Here is a 19,695-nt window from a genome sequence, read left to right as displayed (position 1 = left end):
TGAAAAATAATATTTTCACCGATTTTTTTTTTAAAATAGTGGGTTAAAAGTGGATCAAGAAAAGTGGGTTAAAGTATCATTGTGCTTTATAAATTTATAAATAAAAAATATAGTTTATAAAGTAGTAGTGTAGTACAATGAAATATTTAAATAATAATTAATTTTAATGATAATAAATAATTAGTCATTATATAATAACTAAATTATATCTAAAATAATTTTAAAAAAATATAATTGATCTCTAAATTAATAATTAAAATACTTTTAATTATGAATTAATTTTTAAATTAATCATTAACATTATCTATTAGGTTTTAACTACCCAAATATTAGTTTATAATTAAAAAAAATTGGATTCACATATTAATAATCATATATTTATTATATATGTAAAAGTTATTATACATTTTTAATATTTATATATTTTATATTGTATCCTATTATTTTAAAACTAAATGTATTGACATATCAAATACGTATCGTGTTTAATATACATATTGATATATCGAATACGTGTTGTATTCCATATACGTATCGACATATCAAATACGTGTCATATTTGATATACGTATCGACATATTAAATACGTGTCATATTCGATAAACATGATGAAGAAGTATAAGATGCACTATCAACTTGATTTCTCTTTTAAATCAAACAATGATTTCCACTGTATTTTTTTTAATATGATTTTGATCCTCAACTATAATAAAATTTGTAAATAGTGTTACCTCTAAATTTTGATATCTCTTATTTTTAAAATAAAAAAATTTAATTGTACTTCTAGTCTCTTCACTATTTGATTTTGAAAGAAAGTCCCTCAGTTAATCTATCTTGTAATTATGAATAGAAGCCAGGGACGATAACAATAATGTATGATAGCGTTTGATAATTTACAGAGTTAGCATATCACAAGAACAAAATAACATTTTAATTAATAAAAGCTATCAGTTAATCGATTCAACTATATATTGTACCTTCTTAAACATTTGATTGTTGTATCAAAAATAATAACGAAGAGAAAATAAAGTGTGGCTAAGTCGACTCAAGTTTTAATTTTTTTAAATAAATTCACATGTGGCAGACGCATATCACCCTATGTGTCAGCTTTCCAGATGTTAAATTTAGAACGTTGTTTGTTATATAAGATAAAATTTATCTTTGTTGAAGACAAAAGATTAAATCAAATCTGTCAAAAGTTTTATATTTGATAAAATAAATAAATTTAAATACTATACAAGAATAGAAATATATAATATTATTGTTTTAAGGTTTTTATATAAATAATGTCAAATATTTTATATTATATAAAATTAATGTCGTACAAATATATATAATTCAACAAAAAACAATGTTTCTAAAAGTAAAAGGATCAGACAAAATTAAAATTTTGAGTATCAACTATTTACAAATTTTTATAATACGTTAGGAATAAAAATATATTTAATTTTTATTTATTTTTTAATTATTTAAAATAAGAATGAAAATGGCGACAAGTACATATCTCCTTCGAAACCCTCATCCATGCTCATCACAAGGAATCTTTCTATCTTATCAAAATGTTCCAAACATCATAATATTCTTTATTTTGTTTTAATTTTTTTAATGTGATCAGATTTATTTTTAAAGCAACTCTAAAGTAAACCACTATGATGAATTATTTACAGACAAAGGGAGCGTTCTTTGTTATTATTAACGTCACAGCCATCGATTTAAACGTTAACAGTTTGGTGGAAATTTTGGAAATTTATCATTTCTCTATTTAATTTTGATTTTAATTTTTTTCGTATATCATTTTCTTTTGGTTTTTCTGTCAGCAACAGCAACGGAACATTTGAGATTCACGATATGAGAGTGACCAACAACAACGTCACGTGACCTATTTTGAAATCGGAGACAAAGCACGTGCCTTACCAATTTCGTATTTTCATTTCATTTCATTTTGAACCGAAACCAAAACCCTCTCTTTTTCCCTTTATTTCTTCCATTTTCTCTCTGAATCGGTTCCGAAGCTGCCATGGAAGCGATACTCGTTGATTGCGTGCAGAAGAGTCTTCGGCATTTCATGCACGCCAACGCCATCTTCCTCTGCCACCGTCTATGCGCCGAGTTCCCCACCGAGGTACCTTTTCCCCTCTTCAATTTTCTACACAAAATTCTAGAAAATGGAAATGGAAGATCATCTCCCTCCGTTATAAGTTCCCAAAACTTCTCCGTTGTAAGCTCCGAGATCGGCGACTCTTGTCTTCACACCTTGCTATTTATTTGATTCAAGTCCATTTCGTAGTTTATGTAGTGGTAGTTGAATTTTTAGTTCGTTTTGGAGGAATTTGGATTTGGATACAACTTCCTCTTTTAGCTTCACAGTCTATGTGAACTGCACAGATTCTCCCTCCTTTCTCACGGTGCACTAGTACGATTAAATTGGGTTCGCGATGGTAATTCTAAGCCTCTAGTTTATTTGGCTCTTCGTTATACTTGATGTTTTTTGTTAGAGTGGTGGACTTATACGTTACGGTTTTCCCTCTTCCAAGTTTTGAAGTTGCGTGTGTGCTCGGTTTGGTAACAGTGATGAAAGGGTTTCTTTTCGTGTGAGTACTGTTTACTACGGTAGCTGTTTTAGGAAAGGGTTAAGGGTGAGGAGATATTTTGTGCTGCCCTTACTAACCCCTTGAATTGCTTACCTTACAATAAGTCTGAAGCAGAAATCACTTAAATAGAAAAAAGGTCATTATAAAGTTTTGACTTAGTTCTTGTTATGTGTTATATTGTATTTATATCTATATAAATGTGCCAGTGTGATATTTAGACTTTGTTCACTTTGAATTGATGTGTATTCTTATTTTTTGTGCCAAGATACATACGACATGCTCAAGTGAAGGCTTTTTTATCTTTTTAACTTTGTTAATTGTTTGTTCTTGTTCACTAGTGCTCCTTTCTTTAGATATATATATGTGTGTATTCAAAGTTTCTTTCTGAAGGATATCGTTACTCTTGATAATTTTGGATAACTATCTTTTCTGGATACTGTACAGACAAATCTCCAGTTGTTGGCTGGATGTTACTTGCAGAATAATCAAGCTTATTCTGCATATCACATCTTAAAGGGTATGTGTCTTTCAATATATATGAACCAACCAGTTTTGGAATCTCATTTGTAATCCTGTTAGGTTTAATGGTGATCGTTATTTGTCTTTCTCCTGCCTTTTTTAATAGATAATGTTTTCCTACCTCATTTTTTATCACCTTATATTTATGCTTCTCATTATGTATCTCTTGTTATTCATTTTCTTTTTAATCCTTGAAGGGGCGCAAATGGCTCAATCCCGATACTTGTTTGCAATATCATGCTTTCAAATGGATCTTCTTAGTGAAGCTGAAACAGCATTATGTCCTGCTAGTGAGCCCAGTGTAGAGGTACAAAACATAATTCAGAATATATTTGAGAATGATTTTCTGCACTTTTTTAATGGTCTCTTGGAAGTCTTAGCATTTTTTGTCTCAAATCACTGATTATGTTTTTATCTTTTGTGCTTTTGTGTATTCCTTATCAAAGTTACTATTGTTGAATTCTTTATTCTTGTATGAGTTAGTTATAGCGTGCTGTTTGGCTTTTAGTTGTTTATTATTATAATTTGTCAATAATACATTTGCTATGAGAAGTAGAATGACTCTTATGTTATGTTGCCTTTTTTTGTAGGTTCCAAACGGGGCAGCTGGTCATTATCTGTTAGGGTTGATTTACAGGTTGCTAACCAATCTAACCTACCATATACTTTTTATTAGTTTATCTGAAATTTTCTTTTTATATTATTTAAAAGGGAATGGTCTGGTTGTGGCTAAAGCAGATTATAATCATACATCTTTAACATTAAATCAGACATAATTGAAATTTATATTTGCATCTTCCCTCTTTGTGGCATATGCAAGAGCTACAATATTAGTTTATTCTAAAGACATTGGATGCTGTAACTGGAGTCAATTCTATATAATTGTGTCAGTCACATATGTGTATGTCATGCAAGCATGCCACATTTGATAAATTCACCCTTCTAACTTCTCTTTGGTACTCTTTTTTTCAGATACACTGACAGAAGGAAAAGTGCCATTCATCATTTTAAGCAGGCACTATCAATGGATCCTCTAATATGGGCCGCATATGAGGAGTTGTGCATATTAGGTCGATATGATATATTCAACTTGTTCACTGCGGAAACTTGCCACCCTTTTCCATCATAACCATTTTAAAATTTATTTATGTTCTTTGTTTAGTGCCACCTTGATGCTCTTTGTTTTGACTCTTGATATCTGTCAATTTTCTGTAACCTTTTTAGTGATGAATGCGACTTTACAACTTCACCTAAAAGGTTGCTTTTTCAAGTTATAAGTTTCAAAAAGCTGCACAGTTTCTATTTGATGATGTAACATACTACAATTGGATAATTTTAAAGGTTGATGTATCTAATTGAAAGCAAAAACAAGTTTTATATTCAACAACAAAAAGCATAAGTTAGGATGATAATGTGCAGAACTAGACTTAATTTCATTGGGTGGCTGTTTATATTAATTTTTTAACAATATATCTGAGTTGTAGACTTCTAGTCTTTTGTTGTCCTTAATTATGTTATTGTCCTAATCAATTATCACTATGCTGTTTTCTGAATATTCAGGTGCTGCTGAAGATGCAACTGCAGTTTTTGGTGAAGCAGCTGCTCTTTGTGTACAAAAGCAATACCTACATTGCTCGACCACACCTAAGTTGCAGTCATCAGCCGAGGATTGTAATTTAGTTGACACTAGACACTCTGTCTCAGAAGATACAAGTCCTAGACAACTGAAACTTATGCAGGGCCTGAAGGATGTTCCTGGAAATCATCATGGGGCATCTATTTTAGGAGGAACTTCTCAACCAATTAATAGTGGTCTGTCCAACATATCATTTTATAACACCCCGTCTCCAATGGCAACACAGGTAAAGTGCATCTAATTTCATATCATGTGTGCATATTAATCTTGGATAAAATACACAATTTATTGAGTCATAATTTCTGTAATTTTGATTTTTGAAAATGGTTAGTTTGTAAGTCAGAATCAGAAATATTGGTAAAAAAAAGTGCCCTGTTATTCACCAAATATGAATGGATGTCGATTGGTTTATTGAATGTGTTGCATGTCCATTTTTTTTTTACAAAATTTGATATTTTCTGTTCACCTCTTCTGTAGTTGTCAGGTGTTGCGCCACCCCCTTTGTGTAGGAATCTGCAGCCTAACGGCCAAAACCTGAGTACAGTGAATACTGACAGTTCTCCTAAGTCATCAGTGAACTCTACCATTCAAGCCCCTCGGAGAAAGTTTGTGGATGAAGGAAAATTACGTAAGGTTGGGGACACATGAATGAGAACACGTTAAGAGATCTTAGCCAAAACTCTCCCTGCCTCCAGTTTGAAATAATACAAACCAAGCGTTATTTAGTTGCCTAAAATCTGCAGCTGCTCAATATCTCTGTTTTCTATTGTTTACATGCTACATTCTAGTTTTTATGTAATACATGATAGACTTCTAAATATCTTTGACATGATGTGAGTTAATGGAATAATAGTTTTGTTGATGTCAAAGAAAATGTTTCCTAGGAAACATACTCTGAGTTGTTTTGCTGTAGTTTTATAGATTGCATTTTATTTTATTTTTATTTTTTTACATTTTATTCTGTTCTTAGTACTTTATTTTTTTGATCTTTTGGTTTTTAATTGTTTCAGATTTCGGGGAGATTGTTTGCTGATTCTGGTCCTCGACGTAGCTCTAGACTATCCAGTGATGCAAGTTTAAATGCTAATGCAGCAGTTGTATCTGGAAATGGAACTGGTAATTCTTCTAAGTATCTTGGAGGGTCAAAGCTTAGCAGTATGTCATTTCGTTCCATGGCAGTTCGTAAAGGGCAGCCATGGCCCAATGAAAATGCTGACGAAGGTGAGGATGAGTCTTTATTATATCATATAACTTTTTCTACTGTATTATTTTTTTTTATGTTTTCCTGTGCAAAGATGATTGTTTTGAAGCTGCGGTAGTTATTTTGTCATGAACAATTTTGACCCGGCTAATGATTCTGTGTTTTTTTATGCAATTTTCTTCTATGCTCTTGCCTTTTCAAAGTTTTTTAAGCACATCTAGTAATCCTTGGTAGCAGTTCAGAGTGGCTAACCCAAAAGGGCAATAGTGGGACAATGACTACACCGAACATTAGACATACCACCATACTGTACAATGATTAATAAATACCAACTTTGAATAAGTAGAGTATAGATAGTTAAATGATTGATATTGATCCTAACATTCAGGTATGATATGTTATATCTATTATGCAATGGTAACATAATACTATTTATTCTACTATTACTGATCTTGTACTGGTTATACTTGCTATCCTAATGTATGACTCCCAACTTCCCAAGTTCTTACATAATAAATTAATTCCAATTTTCTTTTATAAAATATTTTTGAACTGCTAATATTAACATATCCTTTCTTTCATCTTCAGGAACTCGAAACGATGTTCTTGATGATTCTCGTTTAAATGTCACATCATCAACATCTAGTTCTACTCCTATCATGGATGCTAAATCTTATGAACAAGAAGCAGCAAATTTTTCCATTGGTGGACAAACAGTGAGTGGTTCAAAAGTCATTTCTGGCGCTTCAGAAATACTGACCCTTTTAAGAATTTTTGGTGAAGGCTGTAGACTTGCCTACTCATATAGTTGTCAGGTATTAATTAATTATCATCCCTGGTTAAGAGATATATAAATTTGTAATTATCTTTTCATTATCTTTTATTGGGTTTACGAAGAAAGGAATAATGATAGAAGAACTAGTTTTCTAATGTTTTGTTTATTTTTTTGTGAAACAGGATGCACTGGATACCTACATGAAACTTCCACATAAGCATTACAATACTGGGTGGGTTCTTTCCCAGGTAATTTGGTTACTCAGCTAGCAAATTCTGGCCTTTCATAGGTAGTGGTATTGATTTAGCATTATACTACATTCAGATTTACGATGCTATATTCAAATGTTTCGTTGGCTGTTCCTATAGAAAAGAAAGGTTTTTCCTGGATGGAGTAACTTCTGGTTTCCAACTGATGTGTTTTTTTTTTAGATTCCTAATATTCTCATCCTCAGTTGTCCATATCTGACATATTGTGTAATATACCTAAAATTAGGATTCAAATAGGGTAAAATTTTGGCTGAAATTATACTGCCTTCATAGTTATCGTTTTCCTTCTGATTGTGCTCTGTAGCATCTTTTAAATTGTTTGTTCCAATTAATTTCTTTACTGATGCAGTTCTTCATGACACTTGGACTATTTGATATTTTCAAGATTTTAAAAATAATGTTGAAATTGGGGTCTAGTAGGAAAAAAGGGAAAAGAGAACAGGAAAACAGATAAATAATGAGATTGGATTTTTGATAAATACAAAGCTCAAACACCTAGAGTGTGCTTCTTTTTTTGTTGAAAATGATCAAACATCAGTTTGAGACAATTCAACTAGATGCATAATTTTCTGTTGGGGTGCTTTGAAAGTTGTGACTCCTACAAACCAAACACATCTATTTCAGAACATTAGCCCATACCTGCTTGATTCTTGATGTCTTTTGATCTAGAGATTCTTACTGGTGCATGTTACTAACTATTTGTAATATGATGCTTGGATGTTTTAAGCAGGTTGGAAAAGTGTACTTTGAATTGGTTGATTACTTAGAAGCTGATCAGGCCTTTGGCCTTGCTCGTCAGGTCATGCCTTATAGCTTGGAAGGAATGGATGTCTACTCAACAGTCCTTTATGTGAGTTTATATTACATTTCATTAGTTTTTTGTGATATATCATATATTGTATAATAATAATAGTATTAGTAATAATAGAAATTCTTTGAATTGATGATCCTGGAGGGATTTAGGAGAAGAATGGAAAGCTAGAACAAAATCTGAATGATGGTTGGTGTGTTGCAACACGTAATTTACTAACCCCTATTTATACTAATTATCCCAATCCACAAGTAAGAAGATAGATATGAATAAGATGTGATTTGATTTCCTCTCTTGCCTTTGATACTTTGATTAGTGGTTGGTTCAATTAATAGAGCCTCTTGGTAGAAAAAATATGCCACTATCAATGATAGCAATATCACGATACTAGGGACTGAGGATGAATCCAGAGAGAGCTAATTTCGCTTACTAGTCTGATGCACTATTTGGAGAAAAGTATTATAATTAATATCAGCTTGCAGTAAAATTATCCTGCAAAGTTTTTAGTCTGAGGCTTCTCTGATGTTATGGGCTATTTATAAAAACAATTCCTTGTTTTATGGCACTCATCTGGGAGCTACAAAAGCACCATGAAAATTAAAGCGTGGAATAGCCATCCAGAGCTATTTTATTTTATTGTCTTTCTTTTCCTGCTTCTATGTAATGTCTAACTGTTATACCTAATGCTTGATCAAGAGACTAAGTTATCTCTTGTGCAGCACCTAAAGGAGGATATGAAGTTAAGTTACCTGGCTCAGGAACTGATATCAACTGATCGTTTATCTCCTCAGTCTTGGTAGGCTTTATATGGAACTTCTTGCTGATTATTCAAAATATACCGGTTTTTATAAATTTCTTTTTTAAATTATTTCCTTTAGAAGTCACTTCTGCTTGCTATCATCCATATTTGCCTTATTACCAGAATGCTTTAAATTGCACGGCTTTGTGTAGGCAAATGTGCATGTTCGGGGAGTGAAAACTGTGCTGACTTTTGCAAGTGCTTTTATTGTCGACTTATGCCACATTCCAGACGTATATATAATAACTTTAGCATCTATATGCTTACCTACTTCCATTTAATATACGAGTTCTTTCATATGTAGCCCATTTGTGTGTATCAATATTTTTCCTTACCTGACCTATGTTTTTTCAAAACCTTTTCATGAAGTATACTTATTGGCATAACATCACCTGCTATTTGAGAACCATGAGTGTTTAGATGTTTCTTCTTTATTTGGCTGTTCTATCACAATTATTTTCATTTTATCTGGGTTTATAGTTGTGGTTGAATGCTTTGGCAGGTGTGCAATGGGTAATTGCTACAGCCTGCAAAAGGATCATGAAACTGCGCTGAAGAATTTTCAGCGGGCTGTTCAACTGAATCCCAGATTTGCATATGCACACACCCTTTGTGGACACGAGTATGGCCACTCCCTTTTTTATATTATATCCACAAGTCTCAATAACTTCTGCAACTCTTTGTGGTCTTCTAATTCATCGCTACAGGTATGTTGCACTAGAAGATTTTGAGAATGGAATCAAATGCTACCAGAGTGCGCTCAGGGTTGATGCAAGGCATTATAATGCTTGGTATGGACTTGGAATGGTATATCTACGCCAAGAAAAGTTTGAGTTCTCTGAACATCATTTTCGAATGGCTTTCCAAATCAATCAACGTTCGTCTGTAATAATGTCATACCTTGGTACTGCTTTGCATGCCTTGAAGGTAAGTCTCTTACCATACTGATTGTAGTTTGTACATAAAAAATAAAGATTCCATTTGTCTTTGGCTTTTGTATTTTGTAGTATCTTGGAAACTCTAAAATTATGTTATGCTTGTATGGTTGACAGAGAAGCGAGGAAGCACTGATGGTAATGGAGAAGGCTATTTTAGCGGATAAAAAGAATCCCCTTCCAATGTATCAGAAGGCCAATATACTCTTGAGCTTGGAAAAGTTTGAGGAGGCATTGGAAGTCCTAGAGGAGCTTAAAGAGTACGCACCTCGTGAAAGTAGTGTTTATGCTTTGATGGGCAGGATCTATAAAAGGCGTAACATGCATGAGAGAGCTATGCTTCATTACGGTATATCTCTGGATTTGAAACCATCTGCAACAGATGCTGCTTCTATCAAGGTGATTTCGCTTCTAATATAAATCGTTTTGCTTTAAACTGGTCCAACTTCTACATTTGCACTAACTTATCTTTATGCTTTCTGATTGGTTGGGGGAAAATTCAATTATCTCCGTATTCTCTTAAACGGTATAAACTTGTCACATTTTCTTATGCAACTTGGAACTTCATCTTGAACAGGCTGCCATTGAGAAATTACATGTACCAGATGAGATGGAAGACAACTTGTAGCTAGACGTATGAAGTGCAGAATGCTAGCTTGTGTAAATTACCCTCATTTTGAATCCTTGAATACAAGGACTTGGCTCTGCTTGTGCTTTCGGCAAAATTGTTCGTTGAAGCAGAACTACTTGAGAAGTATTTATTTATTCATGCAGCCATCACGTCCATCCTAAAGAAGGATCTCTCTAAGTGACCAGAGTTTTGTACCGATTCAAATACTAAAAGAAAGGAGGAGATGATGTAACAGAGGTGCCAAGAAGCTCCTATTTAACGTGTACGAATAGTTGTGTCAAAGAAATCTACATGTATCTTTCTTTGGTCTACCCATTCATTTGTTAATAAATGACAGCTTCGGTTTGTGCCCTCGGTTGTTCATTTTTTGAGCGACCATTTTCTCTGAAGACGCTGAACTTCTCAGCAAATTCGTTAGTTTTTCTTTTTCTTTTCTCATCATTTTTAAAAATTGCGAAATGTTGGGTAAAGAAAATTAGTTAAGTAATCGCTTCGAATTATATAACAGTTACCAAGACAGAAAATGATATTTCCTAACAGAATTACATTCAGTAATATCCACTGTCCTATTATTAGTACACATTTTGAACGAAGAAACGTGGGAGTGCTGACCAAAATCAATGACTTCTCACAAGATACTTACATACTCAAATTAATTGAAGATATTATTTTAATTACATATTTCGCCATTTTACAATTGATTACATACTCTTCAACTTAGATTTTACACCAGCAACTTTGTTAAATTTACGTCATATTTTTGAATTTGGATTCATGCACATACTATAGCAAACTAAGTAATTTTGATTCCGATTAATTGGAAAATTTGAGGTAGTCGATTTATAATGAATATTTTTATTTAATTATATTTTAAGTCTTTGTAATAGGAAAATAAATTTTAGTCGACTGAATTAAAAAAAATATAACCTAGTTTTTTAATATAAAATTTGAAGGATAAAAAGTAAATTTTAAAAATAATTTGAATGCTTAGATTTAACGTAGATAGACATAAGTTATATTTCTTTTTCAAGTTTAAAGAATTTCTTTCATTTATAAATAAAGTAAAATTTATCCTATATTTTAGAGATTAAAAATGAAATTTTAATCTGTTGAATTCTTACTAAAAAAAAGTAAAACAGTTAAAGCACTCTTTCCAATTAAGTTTTACATAAACCTCCTTTAGAAAAAAGAGTGGATTATGATAGCGAAAATTTAGAAGTATACCGAACCATAGAGGCCGGCTGTTGTCGTGACTAACTAACCATTCTGGGGAATTCCTTTTTTCATCTTTGGATTAGGGTTTTTGTGGTTCCTTCATTTCGAAACTTTCTTGGATTCGCATTCTCTCTCCCCTAATCTCACTGTACATGTTTCTTTGTCATTCACATTCCCCTTCTCAATTCTTCATTACCTCATTTTCTTAGTTTTTCAAATTCCATTTTCAGCAATGGGAAGCAAAGGCCGCATGCCGCCGCCTCTGCACCTGCGGCGGTCAATCCCGCCGGGTCCCGCCGTGATGCCGCACCCACTTGTGGCGCCGTTCGATCTACTCCCGCCGCCTCAGGTGATGGAGCAGAAGCTAGCGTCGCAGCACGCGGAGATGCAGCGCCTGGGGACGGAGAACCAGCGGCTCGCAGCGACGCACGGCGCGCTGCGGCAGGAGCTCGCGGCGGCACAGCACGAGCTGCAGATGCTCCACGCCCACGTGGCGGGGTTGAAGGGGAAGCGGGAGCAGCAGGTGCGCGCGCAGTTGGAGAAGATCTCGAAGATGGAGAGCGAGGCGCAGAGCGGAGAGGGCGTGAAGATGGAGCTGCAGCAGACTCGCGGGGAGGCGCAGAACCTTGTTTTGTCGAGGGATGAACTTGTTTCAAAAGCGCAACATTTGACTCAGGAACTGCAGAGGGTTCATACTGATGTTGTTCAGATCCCCGCGCTTATCTCTGAGCTTGAATGCCTCAGACAGGAGTATCAGCATTGCAGGTATCCTTCTTCTGCCTCTTTTTTAGGGTGAGATGTGTACTTATGATGTAGTGACCAAGTATATGAAAGCATTGGTTAAGTGTTGTTTTCTATGTAGACATTGCTTCTTGTGTTGTGGCCTAGGTGATTTGGAATGCTAGCTGTCTCTCTAAGGGATGCAATTATGCCTGTAAAATTCATGGGGTGGTTTTTGTTTCTTCTGTTTAGAGGCTTTGTTAGTATTGGCGAAGGGTGGGATATTATGGAGATGTGGCAATTGGCAAGTTTAGAGATAGTTGTGTCTATTTTTTTAACATTTATCAACCTTTGATGAGGGATATAACCTGATAACATATCTTTAGAATAATGAAAAAAACGAATAGGGTAGTTAAATTGAGAAATTACTTGTGTGAACTTTGTTTAGTGGAAAATATTATGAAGAGTTTTGTAGTAGAAGGGGATGGAGGAATTGGGATTATTGGACAAGGTGAATGTCATTTAGATGATTTGATAGACGGGTAATAATATATGGAAATATATAGAAACAATGAACTAGGTTTTGTTACGCACAAAATCTTATAAGACTCTCCTTCTTCCAAATGATGTTTTACCTCTATTTACATGATTTTTACACACTCATGATAGGTTTTCCATGTTTGGAATTGGAGATAGACAAGTGAAATTTCAAACTCTATTACTATTACTTATTATTAAGCTTAAAAGAGATTTTCGTGTTGATATTTGTATATAGTGATATGCATGTTTGGTAGATTTGTGGTATGGTAGTCCAAAGTGTTTGGGAGTAGTGAGTTTGAGTCCCATATTGGGTATAAACTAGAAAGTTAAGCAATATATAAGGGAAGGAAACTAATCATAAACTCATTGTCTTCCAAGCTTTGTGTAGGAGAGGTTTTATATTGGTTAACTCAGTTAATTGATGTGACTTTGCCCGATTTCCTCTAGAAACTCTCGAAACACCCAAGGAATTTGTGTTGGAGCTTTGGGTCTTTTTAATTTGGGTTCTGCATATGTATTTATCCAGAGAAAGTATTGGTAGCTGATGAATTTTCACTTTGTAAGGGTGCAGTATTTTTTGCTTGAAATGCGATATATGTGATTAGGACCACTGATTGTAGACTTCCTAACTCTCTATACTTGAATGTCTATTTAGTATGCAACTTAATCCATCACATGCTCTTTTTCCTTATAAATTGTCAATACCGGATAAATAGGTTTGGCAGTTATAATGGTTAAGGTAAATATTCCATTCATTCTGATGCCATTCTATTTGGAATCCCAACTGCCACCCTTTTGGTTAAGGGTGAATCTTCCATTCTCATGCCATTCTATTTGGAATCCCAACCGTCACTCGTGGCGGAGTTTGACCATAACTTAGATGGGTCAAAATAATATATTCTCTTTTATTTTGGGTTCTAGGTGTCATAAATAAATGAGTCTATTTTTTTATTATTTATTTATCTGCCTATCCAAAGCAAAGTTTAAGAGTAAAAATAATTATTTAAAAAAACTCATGACATGAAAAATACTATCTATTAAACTAATATTTTATGATCGAGTGAGACAGAAGAGAATTACTTTTCAATAATGGAAAAATATATATGAAAAATAAGAATATAAAAGCATGAGTTTGTGTCTATCTTCATATTTTTTTTCATAAACGAAAGGGAGCAGAGTTACTTTTTATTTTCAATAATGAAAAAATATATATTAGAAATAAGAATAGAAAGCATGAGTTTGTCTAACTTCCTAATTTTCTTCATAAACAATAAGAAGCATGAGTTTCATGAACAAAAGGAAGCATGTGAGAGTGAGAATATGTATGAAACAAAAAAAAATATCAAGAAAACATAAAAAAATAATTTATTTATTTTTAATTGCATTTAATTTTATGTTTTATTATTCATTAACATCAAATTTTATATTTTATAAAAGAAAAAAAATCTACCTAATTTAATTTCCACTAATATACTAATTTTAAAATTTTTAAAAATTTAGGTGTGTTATGGTTCCTACGCCAAGACTAAGATATGTTTCTGACTGCCACCATGTGACCCTTCTAAACCCATTTATGATTTGGGTTGATTCTTACCATAGATTTATTCTGAACTTTCCATCTGCTTTTTTATTTTTTTACCCATAATTCACTCAAGACAACTTTAAAGCCAACCAATTCCTACTCTCTCCTTACATCATGTTGGCATAGTGTCAGAGTGCCATGTTTAGGGCCCTTGACAATCTTTTGTTCTGGTCATGCAGGGCCACTTTTGACTACGAAAAAAAATTATACAATGATCACCTTGAGTCACTCCAGGTGATGGAAAAGAACTATGTTTCTATGAGTAGGGAAGTGGAAAAACTTCGAGCCGAGCTTACAAATACTGCGAATGTGGATCGGAGAAGTAGTACGGATCTCCTTTCATACCTGTTTTCTGTGTTAGGATAGATCCGTAGATTTTTTCATATTTGTGGATTAATAACTGGTAATAAAAATTCAGGTGGGCCATATGGTGGAACCTCTGGAAGTAATGAGAACGAGGCTTCCGGTCTTCCTGTGGGACAAAATGCTTATGAAGATGATTATTCTGTTATGCAGGTGTGTGATGCCTACATGTGTATATTGTCGGAGTGCATCATTTTAGTTCATTGTCTAATACTTTTAATTTTAAATCTTCTAATAAAAATTAATCTATCCGACGATTTTTCTTGTTTTTATTTATTTTATAAACTCTTCATTCTTAAATATAGTAAATAAAATAATGCTTATAAATTGCAATTAAGTATCTGTCCCTTGTATCAAGAATTAATGACGTGGTCCTGAGTTTATTATACTACCTGTTGATGAACTTTTTGAACTAAATGCCTAGTTGGAGTTTATTTTTTTCTACTATATTAATAGAGAGATCTGAATTAAAAAACTTTTATCTGTTTTCTCTATGCTTTTGTTACTCATTTTTTTATCAGCAAAAATTGAATAAATTAAATTAGAACACTCGGGGTATTCTAACCTTTTACAAAAGGAATTTACAAGAAAACTTCACATAAGGTCTACACTTTTTATAGGTACCTATGCTAACAATAGTTTTTGAGGAATAGACTAATAGGTTAGTCTATATGTTGTCAAGTATAACACCAATCTATAATTGCAAAGATGTTATAAAATTACAGACTCATGTAGTAACAAAACAATTTCTCAGACCCTACCACTACATACTAATCCTAAGGTTAAACAACCATAGAATTATGTTCTCAATATGATGCTGCTTAACATAATGGACATAATGGCATTTTTCTAGTGGTTGTCCACTCTTTTGTTACTCATTAATCTTTGATAATCACTTTTCTGATGGTACCAAATTAACATAATCACCTTGCTGATGGTTTTTGTTACCATGATAAAGAAATTCAAAATTTATAGGATTATCATGCTCATTCCCATGTTTAGGTGCTTTGCATGATAACAATTGGGAATATATTAGTGTATTATCTGTGTGCAGAGAAAATAGGAATGATATAGTGGTAGCAATAGATGCTTTGTGTTCAACTGCTATATTCTAACATCTGCTCTTCTAAACATAGTGCTAAATGTAGTGCTACTGATGAAAGATTTTAATTTGCGTTTAGATTAGGCACTAATAATGGGTTTTCAAGCAATGTACTTGCTTAGTGCCTTAAAACTAGAATTTCAAATTGATATTGAAATCTGATATAGATTCAAAATCCTGAATGCAAATTCTGCATTACAACCAGTTATTAAAATAGCTCCTAATCAAGCATTAGATATCCATATTTATGATGGCGGGTCATTGCATTTGTGCCCTCAATTGGGGATAATTTTAGATGCCATAGTAGCTAAAACCAAAAAATAAAATCTCCGCTTCCAATACTGATCTGAAATGTATGTGTTGTGTATCAGTAAACGGGACTTATCTTGAGATATGCTAATAAAGTAAGATTTACCGAGTAGAAGGACTATGTTCTTAGGTTGATTCGGTTTTTGAATTCGAATATTTTTGTTTTACAGGGACGTGGTCCCCTCCCTGCAGCCAGTGGGGGTGGTGGCAGTGCTACTACACTTGCTTCTGCTGGAGCGCAACCTGGTCCAACTCCTGCAGCGACCGGTTATGATGCTCCCAGAGGACCTGGTTTTGGAGCATCTGCAGGACCTAATTATGACGCACAAAGGGGTGTTACTTACGACACACAGAGGCTGACTGGATACAATGCCTTTAGAGGAGGATCTGCTTATGATTCCAATAGAGGAGCAATTTTTGATACTCAAAGAAGTTCCTATGATCCACAGAGAGGTTTGGGATATGATATGCAGAGAGGAGCTGATTACGATTCATCGAGAGCAGGTGGCTATGATACACAATCAAGAGGGGTTGGTGGTCCTCATGGACATGCTCCACCGGTGAACAATATGCCGTATGGTTCCTCAACACCGCCGGCTCGTAGTGGAGGTGGATATGAAGCTACCCGAGGTGTAAACCCCGGTAGGAGGAGATGATGATGACGACGATGATGGTGGTGACCTTGAGTCTGAATGGTCATGAACGTTTGGTTTTGTCCTATCTTGTAATGTGCATAGTCCACGAGAGGGGGAAACAAATGTTCGTTATTATTGGGAAGACATTCTCATCGCCTATAATTGCTATACATGAAATTGATAACACAATACCATATCTAACTTTCTTGTCTATATAATTTATTTAGGATTTGAGATGGTTTAATTTTATTAATTTCTTGTCTTCCCTTACCTTCGATTAAATGATTTCAAATCTTTTTTTTCTGTAAATCTATTTTAAATTTTCTACAAGATTAATGCTTCTTTAAAGCAGAACATGAAAGAAAAAAAAAAGAATAATAATATTGTTTGAATTAGGAGAAAGAGGATAAATAATATAATAAAATTACTGAAACTTTTGTAGTTAATTTAATTGAATAATTCGTAGAATATCTTTTAGAAGTAGTTCGATGCAAAAGTAATTTTCAAAATATGAATTAAATTTAAAATAAAATGTTCAATATAATAAAAAATCCAATCTAAATAAGCAAAAAATTAAGTTTAAAAATATAATAATATATAGAAATAAACTATTTTATAAAATATGAAAATTAAATTAGTTTATTCCATTTTATTTATTATTTTAATATTTTTAATATATATATATATATATATTAATTTTTTTACTTTTATATTCAATAATATAATTATCATAAATATTTTTATATAAATGTAAATAGTGAAATAATATTTTTAAGCATAATGTATTACATTAAAAAATATAATTAATTATGTACATAAATACTCTAATATTATTGACATACCGATTATACTTTTTAACTTGATTATGGTACGTCGTAATTATCTTTTGTTACAATGTGGAAAGTTTATTGATTTTTTATATATTTTTTTTCTAATTTTTGGTTTTGCTTTTGGTAACTCTTTGTTACATAATTTGAAAAGTTTATTGATTTATTGTCATCTCATGCTTATATTTTGTTTTTGATGCTAACCGTTCTCTTCAATTTGCACAAATACTAAATCGCGCAAAGCTAAAACAAACTTCAGCACCAACACTGAATATAATAAGCATGAGATGTTTCACCTCTATGATTCTTGCTCAGTGTTAATTTTTATAAAACCCATTTCACTCAACCACCTATTTTACATTGCATCGAGCTCTCTTATTATTAGACTAAAAGTAGTTACCCATATTTAGGATTGAACTTAACACTAAAAAATATCACAATTCAATTATGATTTACTTCATTTGATCTATCATAGGAAATTGAGACACCCTGTTAAAATCTATCATAATATGTGTAGATTATTTATCAAGTTATCACATGTTTAATTACACATTACATATCAGTAATGCATGGGTTTGATTGAAGCTGCCAACAGAGACATGTTGAACAGCCATATAAACTCACTAAAATAAGTTTTAAATTTAGAATCAACTCCTTAATGTAAAACCACAAAGTTAGCATATAATCTTAAATAAACCCAACATGAATTTGCATACACTTTGGAGATCAATTTAGTGATTCCTGACCTTTATAATGGATTTTATTTGTGCATTACGATATAAGGATTTCTTCCAATTGAGTGTGATTGTTGTTCACTTCACTTCAACTCAAGTACATACATGCTCGTATATATAACAGGCACAGAATATACCTCAAGACTGCACAGGTTTTCACCCAAGAGTTGTTGTTGTTTTGTCATTGTCAAATCTATCAAATATCTTTACAGATAACTCAACCCAACGTGTCTGAATCTGATGCATGTGCAATGCTACCATGGACCAAGACCACTTCCTAAACAGGTAAAATATATGTAATATAATACTCATATCAAAGTATTAGAATTAAGGTGCATTAGGGAAGTTACAAAGAAGTAACCAAATGTTCAACGTTTGAATCTTCCTTCTTGACTTGTATATGCTTTTGTTTGTCGTATATCTTTGTTACTAGTTTTGAGTATGATTGCTAATAGCAGTTAATATGAAGGGTACTTACTCAATTTTTTTCATTTTTATCGATACTTGACTTAAATTCACGCTTAGATTCTCGTCACGTCAGATATTAATGCATTGAGGTTTTTGTGTGATGATGTCCATATATATCCCTTTTAGTTACATCACATCCAATGTTGTTTCATGAGCTGTGATTTCATGATCCAAATTCCAATCAAGAGAACATGTTGGTTGGGTTGGTTCTGATGGCCCCACTATCCCAAGAAAACATTCACTATGAAAATGAGTATTCCCTACTCTACCGCTGGTTTTTCTGTTTCTTTGCTGTTGTTTTGCTTTAACTGTTTGTTTCCTCAGGGTTCATAATTACAATACTTCTTCAAGAACAAAAGGTCGTGACTATTGTTCACACTAATTGAGAAGTTCTAGAGTCAGAAAAGTGAAGTGAATAAACCTTAACAAGTTCTACACTATTTGAATAAGCTATGTGGTGCAAGAAAATGCAAAAGATTGTGGTTGGTATAAATTTTGGACTTAGTATTTGGAAGAAAGAAGTGTGCTTAGTCATTTTCCTTTGGATGGTGTGTTTGTAGAGTGCATTTTTCATGGGCAATTCAATTACTATCTCTTCTCTTCCACCTCATGATTCACGTGCAGCCAAATTTCCACATCTTAAATGTTCAACTTTATTCTCTGTGGCTACCCACTGCACTTACTAACACTCATGTTATTTAATTTTCCCCCTACTCATTCTCTAACATCACCATTCAGAGTTTTACTTACCAATTTAATATACTTTAACTTTCTGCAGAAATTTGAAAACAATTTCATTCAGACCCTGACAAACACTACATATCAACTTCTTATGTGTTTAGTTCTGACTTATTCTCCGATTTTTTTAACGTTAATGCATGCTCTGGTGTTCATGGATAATATGAAAATTTGTTTATTAATGTTGTTTTTTATATATATATAAATAAGATCAATTTATAATGTATAAGTGAATGCAAATCTCACATTATTCTATTTTGTAAGGTTCAGTTAGATTTAAAATTTACTTTTTAGC

The 19,695-nt window shown here is 32.9% G+C and overlaps 2 protein-coding genes across 3 annotated transcripts; both read left to right on the top strand.

The window, feature by feature from the left end:
• The first annotated feature begins 1,929 nt into the window (after positions 1–1,929).
• HBT (CDC27 family protein) lies at positions 1,930–10,519 on the top strand. The gene is made up of 16 exons (XM_028070362.2): positions 1,930–2,122; positions 3,036–3,108; positions 3,308–3,417; positions 3,701–3,747; positions 4,083–4,180; positions 4,671–4,972; positions 5,224–5,379; positions 5,757–5,967; positions 6,536–6,762; positions 6,905–6,970; positions 7,722–7,841; positions 8,522–8,598; positions 9,104–9,223; positions 9,309–9,528; positions 9,654–9,935; positions 10,114–10,519. Exons 1-16 carry the CDS (start codon positions 2,018–2,020, stop codon positions 10,162–10,164), a joined length of 2,265 nt encoding a protein of 754 aa, XP_027926163.1. The 5' UTR covers positions 1,930–2,017; the 3' UTR covers positions 10,165–10,519.
• Positions 10,520–11,370: 851 nt separating this feature from the next.
• On the top strand, positions 11,371–16,877 carry LOC114183359 (protein FLX-like 2). 2 transcript variants are annotated; one of them, XM_028070365.2, is made up of 5 exons: positions 11,371–11,530; positions 11,613–12,147; positions 14,404–14,549; positions 14,643–14,740; positions 16,169–16,877. In XM_028070365.2, exons 2-5 carry the CDS (start codon positions 11,615–11,617, stop codon positions 16,652–16,654), a joined length of 1,263 nt encoding a protein of 420 aa, XP_027926166.2. In that variant the 5' UTR covers positions 11,371–11,530; positions 11,613–11,614; the 3' UTR covers positions 16,655–16,877. The 2 variants fall into 2 exon arrangements, with proteins under 2 accessions (XP_027926166.2, XP_027926165.2); XM_028070364.2 differs by having other exon boundaries at positions 11,375–12,147.
• Positions 16,878–19,695: the final 2,818 nt, after the last annotated feature.

This window comes from Vigna unguiculata, chromosome 5 (assembly GCF_037176805.1).
Source record: "Vigna unguiculata cultivar grain cowpea cultivar isolate G323 ecotype 2 chromosome 5, ASM3717680v1, whole genome shotgun sequence".
Classification (NCBI taxonomy): Eukaryota; Viridiplantae; Streptophyta; class Magnoliopsida; order Fabales; family Fabaceae; genus Vigna; species Vigna unguiculata.
The sequence above is the reverse complement of the archived record's forward strand: the minus strand, read 5'-3'. Positions and strand labels throughout refer to the sequence as shown.

Excerpts from the sequence above, each read along its gene's own strand:
- LOC114183359 (XM_028070365.2), top strand. The coding sequence starts at position 11,615 with ATGGGAAGCAAAGGCCGCATGCCGCCGCCTCTGCACCTGCGGCGGTCA. Across the intron at positions 12,148-14,403 it reads CAGGAGTATCAGCATTGCAG|GGCCACTTTTGACTACGAAA; the intron begins GTATCCTTCTTC and ends CTGGTCATGCAG. Across the intron at positions 14,741-16,168 it reads ATGATTATTCTGTTATGCAG|GGACGTGGTCCCCTCCCTGC; the intron begins GTGTGTGATGCC and ends TTTGTTTTACAG.
- HBT (XM_028070362.2), top strand. The coding sequence starts at position 2,018 with ATGGAAGCGATACTCGTTGATTGCGTGCAGAAGAGTCTTCGGCATTTC. Across the intron at positions 6,763-6,904 it reads CCTACTCATATAGTTGTCAG|GATGCACTGGATACCTACAT; the intron begins GTATTAATTAAT and ends TTTGTGAAACAG. Across the intron at positions 6,971-7,721 it reads CTGGGTGGGTTCTTTCCCAG|GTTGGAAAAGTGTACTTTGA; the intron begins GTAATTTGGTTA and ends TGTTTTAAGCAG.